The 13,999-nt window shown below is 36.0% G+C and overlaps 1 protein-coding gene across 50 annotated transcripts in view; it reads right to left on the bottom strand.

Annotated features, from left to right (window-relative positions):
* Positions 1 to 1,249: 1,249 nt before the first annotated feature.
* Positions 1,250 to 13,999, bottom strand: part of plekha5 (pleckstrin homology domain containing, family A member 5) — a 149,532-nt gene continuing 136,782 nt past the window's right edge. For 22 of the 50 annotated variants that reach the window (XM_079623259.1, XM_079623214.1, XM_079623262.1 and 19 more), the window contains 12 exons: positions 13,855 to 13,956; positions 13,167 to 13,275; positions 12,344 to 12,387; positions 12,061 to 12,183; positions 10,593 to 10,716; positions 10,392 to 10,507; positions 9,066 to 9,266; positions 6,595 to 6,750; positions 5,048 to 5,184; positions 4,829 to 4,959; positions 3,721 to 3,843; positions 1,250 to 2,101 (listed from right to left, as the gene is read on the bottom strand). In XM_079623259.1, the coding sequence (XP_079479385.1) occupies positions 3,737 to 3,843; positions 4,829 to 4,959; positions 5,048 to 5,184; positions 6,595 to 6,750; positions 9,066 to 9,266; positions 10,392 to 10,507; positions 10,593 to 10,716; positions 12,061 to 12,183; positions 12,344 to 12,387; positions 13,167 to 13,275; positions 13,855 to 13,956 (1,350 nt within the window). In that variant the 3' untranslated portion in view covers positions 1,250 to 2,101; positions 3,721 to 3,736. The remainder of the gene's footprint in view (positions 2,102 to 3,720; positions 3,844 to 4,828; positions 4,960 to 5,047; positions 5,185 to 6,594; positions 6,751 to 9,065; positions 9,267 to 10,391; positions 10,508 to 10,592; positions 10,717 to 12,060; positions 12,184 to 12,343; positions 12,388 to 13,166; positions 13,276 to 13,854; positions 13,957 to 13,999) is intronic. The other 28 variants (XM_079623216.1, XM_079623228.1, XM_079623242.1 and 25 more) reach the window with 7 other exon arrangements.

Below are 13,999 nucleotides of genomic sequence, written 5' to 3'. Positions count from 1 at the left end.
ATTTATAGTCGTAAAAAAATGTTTTCTGAAACGGGTATCAAGTTATATAATAATCTACTTAAAAGGCTGAAAATATATTATTTACGTTTGGAAATTAATATATAATTTTTTAATTTTTATAAATAATTTTTAAGTTGAACATTCACAACGTATTCACGAGTTTTGTACTCGATGGTAACACCACGTGACATTTAATTAAAATGTTTGTAATAATATTTGATATTTAATATTATAGAAATAATGTTACTATGACATGTGAGGAGTATATATGTGTTAAGTAAATAAATAAATAAATAAATAAATAAAGTGTGATAAGATGAAACTGCAGCGGAAGTGCTAATGGTTTAAGAATCATATTTTAATCTGATTCCTTTCTTATTGTTGGGTTGGAAATTCACAATCAGTGGCGTGTTTACCGCATTACCACATGAATCTAGTTAAAAACTGGAAAATATCATGAGTCATTTAAACCTTTAAAACGTCCCTTCCTGGAAATCTCCACTAGATGGCGTCCGTTTCCTGTTTGTAGGATTTTACACACTGGAATCAAAATCCAGATCCTCAGTTTTTCATGCAAATCATTTATTGCTTGTAATTCGAAATTAAAACTTTTCCCACAACATTTTAGATAATTATTACTGAAAATTACTCTACATTTATGAAACACTCAGGATTATATTCTTTCTTACCGTCCATTAGAAAGCATGTTTTACACATGACCAGCAGAGGGCGCCATCAGTCATAGTGTTGCAACACTGCATCTATCCACCAGGTGGCGCCAAAACACACTGTTAATTAGGTGTTTAATTAACACTGATGCTTTTACATTTCATCATTATTCGTGGAGTTAGTCCATTATTCTTGCTTTGGATAAGATGAATACATCAATAAATGTAATTGATGTACAGGTCACACTTGATTAATTTACACACACAACAGCGCTCGTCAATTTCAAAATGACTGAGATGGCCAATCGAATTTCAAATATGTTTTCAACATTGATAATAAATCATCATAAGAATGATTTCTGAAGGATCGTGTGACACTGAAAACTGGAGTAACGATGCTGAAAATTACAGTTAACTATATATTCACACAGAAAATTATTTTAAATTGTGATAATATTTCAGATTACATTTTTTTTCCTGTATTTTTGATCAAATTAATGCAGGCTTGATACTAATAGTGCATGAAAAACTCAATAATGTTCACAATCAGAGGAAAAAAGGAATCAAAAGCTCTTCGCATATATAAGAACATCAACATTTATTTCACATGATATAAAACAGATGAAATATGAACATTTGCATATTGACTCTGATACATAACCTCTTCTGCATCTCCGCTCTGCACATAGTATGGTGTACAGTATATATACATCATGAACTTTACAGTTTATACATTAAAGTGAAACACCAAACCCTGCTTATTGCTTTTTTTCAACTGTTTTAAAACGGTCACATCTCATGTGCTAAAGCCAATACTCTTCTTTAAACTGTAATACTCTGTACTCTTCTCTCTATTTAAATATATCTCAGCCATAGAAAAATAAAACGTAAGCTGGAACATTCATGAGTGTGTCGGGAAACAGTGTGGTGGCTATTGCGAACTATCCAACATTTACAAATCCTGTCGATTACAGTTGTACAGCGTTTATACACCGATCGTTTGATATCAAAAAAGAAACGATGGGTGTCGTACAGTGCAAAAGATATGAGTACTAAAATCTCGTCGAGAACACTGGGTAAAACCGGGAGCGATTGATTAAAATCCATATAAAACAAGCGAACGATGAACGCAACCCTCGGCAGCGTGAGGAAGTGAGCGTGTTTGTGGGCTCTACTTCCTGTTTTCAGTGAGTCTGGGTGCCGTGATACATCAAAATAGCACCGGCTCACACAATACACTCAACCTAACAGAAGAAGAGTAGCAGTATATAAATAATCATCACTGTGTGTGGATCAATCCTGTCCCCGTGGGTTGAACTAAGGCCTGGACGTCGCTGTGTTCGAGTGGGTCAGCTGATGATGAAGATGAAGATGATGAAGATGTGGGACGTCCCCTCACATGCTGCGGTTCACTGATGACGGTGGAGGGGCTGCTGGACACACAAAATCACTTTTTACACACTTGCATATTAATGCAGAGCCCTGCACATGTACTGCACAAACATATACTGTATATATATATAACACAGTCGTTGATTAAAAACTCGTTCTCTCGTTTTAGTAAATCTTGTTCATAATATAATAATTTGTTCCCTTGTTTTATTAAATTTTGTGCACAATATTATAATTTGTTCCCTTGTTTTATTACATTTTGTGCACGATATAATAATTTGTTCCCTTGTTTTATTAAATCTTGTGCACAATATTATAATTTGTTCCCTTGTTTTATTAAATCTTGTGCACAATATTATAATTTGTTCCCTTGTTTTATTAAATCTTGTGTGCGATATAATAATTTGTTCCCTTGTTTTATTAAATGTTGTGCACAATATAATAATTTGTTCCCTTGTTTTATTAAATGTTGTGCACAATATAATAATTTGTTCCCTTGTTTTATTAAATCTTGTGCACAATATTATAATTTGTTCCCTTGTTTTATTACATTTTGTGCACGATATAATAATTTGTTCCCTTGTTTTATTAAATCTTGTGCACAATATTATAATTTGTTCCCTTGTTTTATTAAATCTTGTGCACAATATTATAATTTGTTCCCTTGTTTTATTAAATCTTGTGCACAATATTATAATTTGTTCCCTTGTTTTATTAAATCTTGTGTGCGATATAATAATTTGTTCCCTTGTTTTATTAAATGTTGTGCACAATATAATAATTTGTTCCCTTGTTTTATTACATTTTGTGCACGATATAATAATTTGTTCCCTTGTTTTATTAAATTTTGTGCACAATATAATAATTTGTTCCCTTGTTTTATTAAATCTTGTGCACAATATAATAATTTGTTTGCTCGTTTTACTGAATTATGCACACAATAATAATTCGATACCCTCATTTTATTCAATCTTGTGCACAATATTATAATTTGTTCCCTTGTTTTATTCAATCTTGTGCACAATATTATAATCTTTCTCTCGTTTTAGTGAATTATGCACACAATATTATAATTCGATACCCTCGTTTTATTAAATCTTGTGTGCGATATAATAATTTGTTCCCTTATTTTACTAAATAGTGTGTGCGATTTAATGTTCCCTTATTGTACAAAATCTTGTGCACAATATAATCATTTGTTCCCTCGTTTACTAAATGGTGCACATGATATATATATATATGTGTGTGTGTGTGTGTGTGAGCGTGTGATCATGTGCAGCGGCGTCTGAATGACTCTTAATTGCACGGTTCATTAGTGAAGCTTTCTGCTCACTGAGACTCACTGAGGCTAATGAACTCTAGTTGGGAGGCTAATTACTGCTTCATTTGAGAGGATCCTTCATTTTCCTCGGAGAACAGACAGATTATTACACACACACTTACACACACACACACACTTGTATTTGTGATGCAGTGAAACCTTCCGCACTGAGCCAAAGCCCTCAGAAAACATCTCCTGTAAGCTGCTATGAAACACTGATTTTATGAGCAATATCATAAACATACGCAGCTGGAGTCATCAATAACTGAGACCACTGTATATAAAGCAGACGCTAGTGTCCGTTCTGATCGTCTGTAGTGAAGTGTGTGTGTCTCTTACTCGTCCATCTCTCCTCTCACACACACATGAAGTGAGATCCGTCCGTCAGCTGTGGGGGGGAGGGTGGAGGCGGGGGGGAGGAGGAGGAGCTTGGAGATTGGGGCGGAGTCGACACACTGTTCACTGCAAAACACAGCGCATGCAGACACACACACACACACACGAGCTGGTTAATAATCACACACACTGACACGTTCAAGCAGGAACTAAATCAACACTTCCTGTTCACAACCGCTTCGTTTTAGTGAATCAAAATCATAAACTGGACATGCTGGTTATTTTTTGATTCATTAAAATCAAGTTCACTAAAATACACACCAGGTTATGTGTTTGTTGCAGAGTGTTATATTTAAAATGTAAATATTTAAATCAATATAGAATTAATGTATATATAATTTAATATATGATTCACTAAAATAAAATACAAAAAAACTAAAAGGTTTAGTGTTAGTAGGACCGGCTTTAGGTGCCCAGAGGACTATGAAGAATTAATAAATATATGAATATATAAAATGTACACATATTTATATTTAGATATTCATTTAAAATTATACCAGTTACTTTTGTATCATTGAGAAAAAGGTTTTATTTTATTTAAATTTTTGTTAAATTTAGATATATATATAAAAATTAATATATAGTTTTTATAATTTTTTATTTGAGTAAAATAAATGCAATTTAAAAAATATAGCACTGACAACTAGCTGAAATAAAATGTAATTTTTTTGTACATTTTATTTTATTTCAGTTAACGTTGGATGTTTGAAGTAACAAAAATGTTTTGTATTGTTTCAGTTTTATTTAACTATAATAACCCTGATATATACATCATATAAATTAAGAAATACATTTATAATTTAATATTTAATGGAAAATATATATATATATATATTAAATAAATTATTATACAGTATGATTCACTAAAAAGTTACAGAAATTATGGAATATATAATATTTATAAATAATTTAATAAATAAATATATACATTTGATTTACTAAAAAGCACACAAATCCACAGCAGTGTCAGTGTCAGCAGGATTCTGGGAAGGTTTGAGGGGAACACAGAGCGTCTGAACCAGAACTAAAGCTTGACTTCATCACTGCCCACCTGACATCAGCGTGCCATGCTTGCTATTGGTCAGCTCATAGGACACGTCCTGCTCTTGACTGGAGGGCTTCTCATCCTCCTCATCCTCCTCTTCCTCGGTGCCCACGCGGACCATGACGGCCGTCTGCAAGCTGACACACACAACGGAGAGCGGTGAGCACTGTTGTTCTGAAGCGCTGTGTGTGTGTGTGTGTGTGTGTGTGTGTGTGTGTGTGGCACCTGTTCTGTGCGGCCAGACTCCTGCGGAACTCCAGCGGACTCAAGCGCTTCGGTTTCTCCGACTCCGACTCGTTCAGCGTCACGCTCTTCAGGAGAGACTCTTTAATGGACGCTGATCGGGACACGGGCGGTTTCTCCTGTGTAGAGACACAATCACATGACATCAACTCATACTGGACCAATCACAGGGACCCTACAGAGTGTTCACTGCCCCCTAAACACCTGGCTAGGGATATTTAGAAATTGTATTCATTATTTAACTGTTCTTGGAAAAGTTTGTTTATTTTGGTAATTGAGACTTGCTTAAAAGTCTTAAAGTTTATGAAAACCCCAAATTCAAATTAGAATATTGTGAAAAGGTTTTCATTGTGAGCCATAATCATCAAAATTATAACAAATAAAGGCTTGAAATATCTCACTTTGCATGTAATGAGTCTATATAATATATTAGTTTCACCTTTTAAGTTGAATTACTGAAATAAATGAACTTTTGCACCATATTCTGATTTTTCCAGTTTCACCGGTATATATTAAACTCAAAGGCCATATTTCTTTAATTGAATCGCAGCATTTGTGAATTCACAACATCACTATGCTGTAGAATGGTTTTTGAATGCTTTAAATATATCGTGCAGCGTTAGAAAATGGTCTAGTAATGCGGTCATGGATTCTCATATGTGGAATGCGCCACTTCCAGTATGAATGAATTGCAATCGAGGATTTATATATTTTTTAAATCAAGTACTTGAATTGAATCAAAAAAATGGCGTGTAGAGAGCCAAACATGTGGGCACTCATGCTTTCTGTGTGCATTTAAACATTATATAATTACTTTGCATGAATTGTATTTATTTATTAACCACAATGTGTTGTATGTAATTTTATCTTGTGATTTTATACCTGTGATTATTTTTAAGGCTGCCCTTTTGTACCCCTGACTGGGGGACTACCGATGAAAATGAGCACTTTTGAGCTAACTCGGGTACATTAACATTGTTTTAAAGGTAGGGAAGGTCAGAATTGTCTAAAAAAACTTTTATTCAAATTTGTTTAAACTGTCTTTATATACCAACACATAATTAAAATGCAAGTACTCTGAAATAGAGAGTATAAAAAACTGAATGACTAGTGTATTTAATCTTCAATAAACACAGCTCATTAATTCCATTCACTCCCACCTAAAAACGGTGTGCGCGACTGCGCGCACGTGGGCAGAGCCAGTAACAGCTGCGGTAGTCATGGCGACGGAGAGTGACAGTCGCGCAAGCCAATCACTTGTTTCGTCCCGGTAGGAATTAATGAGCTGTGTTTTTTGAAGATTAAATACACTATAGTCACTCAATTTTTATTTTATACTCTCTTTTTAAAAAAACTTACATTTTAATTATGTATTGGTATATAAAGACAGTTTAAGGCAATTTGAAAAAAAGTTCTTTAGACAATTCTTACCTACACAACCTTTAATGTTGATTAATGTACACTGTCCCCTTTCAAAAAAAAAAAAAAAAAAAAAAAATTTGAGGAATCGTGACAGCCCAAATATGCACCTTGTTCTCCAAGTTTCCAGAATCCACATCACGAGTTTCCCTGCAGTTCTCTTCCGCATCAGTGTGTTTCCCAGCCGCCCGCTCTCGCTCCTCAGGCGACGGGTCTCTGCGCTCGTCCAGCTCATCCGGAGAGATCACCGGGCTCTTCTTACGTGTCTGAGGGAACAAACGCTCACCGTTAAAAGCTAGACACACAGAAGAGGAAGTCATAAACACACACTTCTGGACAGGGACGCAGCGAGCCGGAAAACTGTAAAGTGCACCGCTGTAGGGAATCATTAAGAGCTCCATTCATCCAGTGAGGAGTCACTTTGAATTACAGCGCCGTTCCACAAACTTCTAATGGCGGAGCATGTTTATGAGAGCGAGAGCCCTCCGGACCAGATGCATGATGGGAATGTGACATGGATGGTGCACGGTGTTCATGTGTTATTCATGTCCTGTGGTTTTCAGAGCGGGTTCACTCGAGTGAGACGGTGCAGGTCATGGCCAAGCATTTAGAAATCTCAGATGATACCGTGCATGAACTAACCAGACACAACGTGTCCAGTGTCATCTTACGGCCCTCAACGTGAAAAGCAATGCAAACTACAGCCAATCTGAGGTTTAATAAACAGCAGAGGTGAAGGATTTTCTTGGAACAACTAATGTTGCAGATATGCAAGCGTATTTTTAAGATAGATAGATAGATAGATAGATAGATAGATAGATAGATAGATAGATAGATAGATAGATAGATGGTTTAATTTAATGCCATGTCAGCATCTAAGGCTATTTTCATGGCAAAAATTAAATTAGAAAAATTCAAATATCATATAAATACAATAAAAACCAAGCAAACAAACACACAAAAAATCATATAATATATATATTTTTAAATTAACATATGAAAAAAAAAATCCATAACCTTTTCAGGCATAATCTTACTAAAGTCCTTAAAGCTAGAGTAGGTAATGTTGGAGAGCTAGCCAGATTTGAAAGTGGCACCTCTTCTAAGCTCCGCCCCCTCCTGTCAGTGCTCCGTCCAAAGCTACGCCCCCCCCCGCAAACATGAACGCGCATCCACATTTGGAGTCAGCTGCATACCTACCACTGATGCGCGTTGATCCAAAATGAGCGGGTGCCTGCGCCCGCGGTTACGAGTCATCCAAAAATATTTTTAATGATATTCGGGTCGCGGTCGGTCGGGTCGTTTACCTTTGTAATTTATATAGTACTAGACACAATGTTCTATGAAATACATAGGTCTACACTTTATTGGCTGAATGCGCGAGGATGACGCACGAGCTCAGTCTGCAGATGACAGTGGGAAATCCTTATTTACCTTTTGAATGTTGTTCGCGTTATTAACTTTTGAATAAAAGCTGACGCGGGACAAAATGCCCGATTTCCCAACGCGTTGAACTGAGCAATGCCATTGTGCCATTTTAATAGGCTACTTTTAAACGCATATAGCTCAGTAATGTCAGTTTTATGTAGCCTATTTGCTGAGAGGGGGCGGGATTTTTGTTGGGAAAGTCCGGGGAGAGACGCACGTCGATTAGACTGGATAAACACATGCAGCATCTTAATTGTTAAGAAAATGAAACGAAATAAATGAATAAATCAAGCCTTTATTACAAAACACTAGGCTATATCATACAGCATTCTGAAAAATGCGCACCCCTAGTTCCTCCGTCTATGGCCCATGACGCGATGAGCATTTACTATAGCTACTTTAAAAAACGCAGGTCGGGTACAATATTTTCTTACCTTTTTTTGCGGTCCGAGTTGCGGGCGGGTTAGTTGAAAACGTCGGTCGGGTGCGGGTTGTTTATACATTGACCCGCGCATCACTGCTGTGCACGCAGTGGTGCTCGGGCACGAGACATGAAGGCATCTGATTGGTTCTTTACATTCGCACCGAATGGCAGTGATTGGTCAGAGTTTTTACTGTCCTACAGCTGCTACAGAGGTCAGATATTTTTCATTCCTTTTTCTGAACACATAATGTATTGACTACTATCAGAATGGAAGGACCATTTCACCCAGTATAATAAAAAATGTTTCTGAACAGGATTACCAACCCTACCTTTAAGTGAAATAACTTCATAAAAGAGCATTTTACTTGTATTTAAACCCAGGACAGTCCAATAAAATATGTTTAACAGAGTTAACATGTTTAACGTGTAAAATGTTTACAAAACATGCATAGAGTCGGGTCTTCACCTTTAAGCAAAAAAGCACGAGTCAAACTTGTGTGACCTATACACATCTGGTGAATACCACTTGATCAGATCTAGTTTTAAGAGTGATTTAAGAGACTTTTCAGATTAATTTCATATAGCTTATTATTCTTGCACGTGTTCCACTCATCTTTCCACTTATCCAATATATACCGATTAATAATAGGTCTGATATCTGAGGGAGGAATGTGACATTCATTAACTTCCGTAGCTGTACGTGTGAGCTTGAGACGCAGATGTCGGCACCTGTAGGGTGTAGTACGGGTTGTCTTTGGTGAAGGAGAGGCTGCGTGACAGTGAACCGTCTTCTCTTCTTCGTTCACGCAGCGCCCCCTGCTGGTGTCGTCTGATTCGCTCCATCTGCTCCTCGACACTCATGCGCGCTCGGCCCACCTCGACACCGCTCATGTGCTCCACTGCGCTGCGGGGACGGTCCTGCGGGTAACACTGAACATAATATAATGATTTAATAATAGAATATTACATTATTACATATACACATATATTATACACACACACACACACATATATATATATATATATATATACACATATACATAATTTTTTTTTACCAAACAAAATAATGATTTAATAATGTATAATATTAAATTATATATTATTTTAATATAATTATATTGCATATATTATATTAAACACATTAAATTAAGTATTATAGTTATATTAAATTACATAATATCCAATTTCATTTATATATATATATATATAATATATATATACACATAAAATATGTTATATTATTAACACAAAAAATATATTTTTTAAAAAATTATAAAAAAAAATTTAATTCATATATAAATATAACAAATGAATATATGAAATGTCTCACACACACACACACACACACACACACACACACACACACACACACACACACACACACACACACACACACACGAGAATCATGTTAGGATCATGTGACACTGAAAACTGCAGTAATGATGCTGAAAATTCAGCTGATCACAGGAATAAATTACATTTTGTATATATATTACAGTAGAAAACAGTTATTGTAATAAAATATTTCACAATATTACTGTTTTGGATCAAATAAATGCAGCCTTGGTGAGCCGAAGAGATTCTTTCAAAAACATTAAATAATCCAACCAATCTAAAACGTTTGTGGCAAACTATTATTAGAACGGTTTATTGATGTGTGCAGTATATAACCACCCATAATGCCCAGCAATGCCTCAGCCAAGATTGCGGTTCATTGGACTTCTTTTAAAATGCCGCAGTTTCATTTGTTTCCCGCGGGTTAAAGGTTTGACATAAACTGTATATGAATGAAATGCTTGTTTTGAAAAATCTTACATTCCACCATTGATAAAACTGTGCTAGATGATGAGTTTAATAAGGGAGGGCCTTTATGAAACTACTATATAGTGATTTTCAAGATGAATTGGGCTATTTGGACTATATTTGACAGGCCTTTGGGCTTTTACAGGCAACCCTGACCTTTGCAACCGTATTTCAACTATTCATTTTGGACAGGCAAACACAACTCCCGTATTTCTCAGATGTATTGGACATGCTTGTGTGCAGTGCACTTACTGTTCTGGGGTCAGGCTTCTTGCTCTTCCTCAAGGTGACATAAGAGGCGATGGTGGAGGATTCAGGCATGGGTGATTTAGTCCTCGGGCTGACCACTCCGACAGGGTAAACGATACCTGACAGAGAGAGAGAGAGAGAGAGAGAGGTCAGTGAACAGCAGCGAGGGCTTTATGACTGGAAGTGTTGGTGTTTGTCAGGCACCTTTGGTGACGCCGGGCGGCTCTTTCTCTGCAGTCTGCTCAGATTTGTCTTCGCCGTTACTCTCGTCGACCTCGGCTACCGTGGTAAGCTCCGGCTCGCTCTTATACAGTCTGTAATCCGGGCCCTGGAGAGCAGAGATTTAACCTGCTTACACATTATTTACAGGCAGCACACACACACCATACAAACGTACTGATTCTGTGAAGGTTTACGCTCATGGATTACATATTAAAATGGGAATGAGAAGAAAAAAAATAAAACATTTGAAAGAAACTAAGCCTCACAAAGGATGAAGCACAAACCTATGCAAGGCTGCGGATCTATTGAATGTTTGACAGGAAGTGCTCAAGGATGTGGAAGATGGGTAAATGCACAAATAAACGTCTGATAAAAATGAAGAGGATTCAAAAGCACAAGAAATTAAAACTAAGACTAACTGAATATTCAGCCCGAAATGAAAACTATGTCTTCACTACACAGACATGCTTCTGGGGAATTTTGAGGGGGGGTAAAATATTTATTTAGATGCTGATATCTACAGAACAGGTTGCTGATATAATACAGGTATATTGAATGAGCCAAACAATATTTCTAAAATGAAAAGACAAATATATTACACAAAAATTAGCCAAGTCAAGTCAAACGCAGCAACGTTTCAAAGCAGCTTCATAGAAAACCATGATGTTATTGTTTATAATATCTTCATGCCTTATAGTTGCATTTAGCAGATTAGAGCTGGGCAATAATATAGTTACATTTTACAACAAAACAAGAAATTAAGCTTTTCAGATTTGCTATATAGTATTTACAGGTGAAACTGGAAAAATTAGAATATTGTGCAAAAGTTCATTTATTTCAGTAATTCAACTTAAAAGGTGAAACTAATATATTATATAGACTCATTACATGCAAAGTGAGATATTTCAAGCCTTTATTTGTTATAATTTTGATGATTATGGCTTACAGCTTATGAAAACCTTTTCACAATATTCTAATTGTGAATTTGGGGTTTTTATAAACTGTAAGCCATAATCATCAAAATTATAACAAATAAAGGCTTGAAATATCTCACTTTGCATGTAATGAGTCTATATTAATATATTATATGTTGCAACGAAATAAAAAGATTTGTTATTTAGTATTATTATTATTTATTTATTTTGAATAACACTGAAAAGTGCATGGGAGGTGTTTTTTTTTTTTATGTACTTATTTTTTCCCCAATGTTAAATAATGTATAAAAATTGGAGAGAAAAAAATCAGGCAGAAACGGTTGACCATCATCACAATAGGGAACACAAAGCGGTTATCAGCTAATGCAAATTTGAATTTGCCAGGCTGATATACTGATCTATAACTAATAAAAACACAATCTAACATCAAAACAAAGCAAATGATGGGTTTATGAAGCGCTGAAATGAAGACGGCTGATGGGATGGGTGGGCGAGGGGTTCACAGCGGGTCTTACGCTGTGGGCACCGTTGCGCTGGGCGTTCTTGCGGTCCTCGGGCCGGTGAGGGGTGGTGCGGGGCCGGTCGCCCCCCTCATACGAGTACGGGAGAGGAGGACGCGGAGGCACGGAGTCTGACTCCTACACATCGCACAGAACGGGAGAGTGAAGGACACGGTTGCCAGGTGCAACAACCCACCCAAAGACTCTCGAGTGAACCCACAACACAGGTGAACACACTCGTCCTGAGGATCTGACACTGCGCTACTGTGATTCAGTGATTCAAAACACAATGACTTACTTCACTTTTATGCAGGTTCGACAGGGGGTTTGCACCGGGGAAACCTACAAATGTAAAAGAAGGTCAAGAAGGTTTCTTGTATGATAACTGGTGTTGTTATTGTTAACTGAAACTATTACAAATCATTTATGTAAACTGAAATCAAGCTGAAAGAAAATAATATATAAATATTGGATGAAAAAAACTTAACATTTTTAGATTCGTAACCTTGAATTATAAATACAGCCTTGGAAAATAACTGAAATAAAATGAGTTAGTACTAAAATTACTAAAACTACAATGGAAAACAAATTTAAGCTTAATAATAATATTTAAAAAGAGATAAAAACATTAATAGCAATAGCTAAAATAAAATGTAAAATTAAAATGTACTACTGAAAATATAGAAATAAAAGCTAATTGAAAATATTAATATTATAATAATACTAAAATAACACTGATAATAACTTAAATTTCCAGTTATTATTGTCAATTACTGTACAAATAATGGAATAAATTAAATGTGTGTGTGTGAGTGTACAGTGAGTGTGTGTGTGTGTGGTGTGTGTGTGTGTGTGTGTGTGTTTGGTGTGTGTGTGTGTGTGTGTGTGGTGTTGCATGCTCTCTCTCTATTGAAATTAAAAATTAAAATGTACTACTGAAAATGTATAAATAAAAGCTAATTGAAAATATTAATATTGTAATAATACTAAAATAACACTGATAATAACTTAAATTTCCAGTTATTATTGTCAATTACTGTAAAAAATAATGGAATAAATTAAATGTGTGCATGTGTGAGTGAGAGAGTGTGTGTGTGTGTGTGTGTTGCACGCTCTCTCACTGGGTTCTGCGTTTCTCTTGGGCTTGTTCTTGCTCAGAGCCTCCATCACATCCTGAATTCTCCACAACTCCTTCTGGATCTGAACGTGTTTTTGGCTGGGCGGCTCCGTCTGGACACAGTCAAACTCTTTATGAACACCTCAGCTCAATGCAAGTAAATGTATGCACATATCATTTTGAGTAAGCAGCATATGTGACCCTGGCCCACAAAACCAGTTATATGGGTAATTTTTTTGAAGTTGAGAAATGTATACATAATCTGAAAGCTGAATAAATAAGCTTTCCATTGATGTATGTTTTGTTAGAATACAATATTTGGTCGAGATACAACTATTGTAAATCTGGAATCTGAGGGAGCAAAAAAATCGAAATATTGAGAAAATCTCCTTTAAAGTTGTGCATTTATGTTCACGATTGTGCTGCATTCACTCACAAAAAAAACAAAACAAATTATATATTTACGGTAGGAAATTTACTAAATATCTTCATGGATCATGATCTTTACTTAATATGCTAATGATTTTTGGCATAAAAGAAAAATGGATAATTTTGACCCATACAATGTATTGGTGGCTATTGCCACAGATATACCCGTACGACTCGAGACTGGTTGTGTGATCCAGGGTCACATATATGATGCTAGATATGTTCATATAGAACACATATATGTTCTATCCCCAACACGTCACCTGTGGGCTCCCGAGGGCCTCGAGCTGCTCCAGGAGGTTAGTTTTAGCCAGAGTGACGTCTGCCTCCAGTCGATCGTACTCTCTCCAGCTCCGCTCCAGTTCCTGTGAGCAGCACAGCATGATGGGTGAGTGATTGAGAGTGTGT

The sequence above is a fragment of the Phoxinus phoxinus genome, assembly GCF_949152265.1.
Source record: "Phoxinus phoxinus genome assembly, chromosome: 9".
In the NCBI taxonomy this organism is placed as follows: Eukaryota; Metazoa; Chordata; class Actinopteri; order Cypriniformes; family Leuciscidae; genus Phoxinus; species Phoxinus phoxinus.
This window is presented reverse-complemented; position numbering and strand designations above follow the sequence as displayed.